The sequence below is a fragment of the Rhincodon typus genome, chromosome 3 (genome assembly GCF_021869965.1).
Source record: "Rhincodon typus isolate 14 chromosome 3, sRhiTyp1.1, whole genome shotgun sequence".
Taxonomy (NCBI): Eukaryota; Metazoa; Chordata; class Chondrichthyes; order Orectolobiformes; family Rhincodontidae; genus Rhincodon; species Rhincodon typus.
In genome coordinates this window covers 126,092,453-126,092,741 of record NC_063334.1, presented here as the reverse complement: position 1 = coordinate 126,092,741, position 289 = coordinate 126,092,453, and the positions used below count along the sequence as shown (strand labels likewise).

The window sequence follows — 289 nt, the reverse complement described above, 5'->3', positions numbered from 1 at the left end:
TGCCTCTTGGAGCTGGAGACTGAGAGCTGGGCTCTCTCTACGGCCCACAGCAGGTCAGAGTCTTCACATGGCCCCTCCTTCACCAGCTGCAGGTCCTGGTTTTCACATCTCATCGCCAAATAGGCACAGCGCGAGGTACTGAGCACACTCTCAGCTGCAACATCATACGCACAGATCTCTGCAGGTGGACCGGTACTGTGAATGGAACAGCAACTCATCAGCATGTTAGCAAGGGACCGCAAACACACTGTCCCCTACGCAGCATTAAACAGACAGGCTCACAGCCACA

General features: G+C 55.0%; 1 protein-coding gene across 1 annotated transcript in view; it reads right to left on the bottom strand.

The window, feature by feature from the left end:
* LOC125482215 (complement component C6-like) overlaps positions 1-289 on the bottom strand; it is a 23,385-nt gene that overhangs the window by 7,787 nt on the left and 15,309 nt on the right. The window contains exon 9 of the mRNA XM_048594235.1: positions 4-195. Within this exon, the coding sequence (XP_048450192.1) occupies positions 4-195 (192 nt within the window). The remainder of the gene's footprint in view (positions 1-3; positions 196-289) is intronic.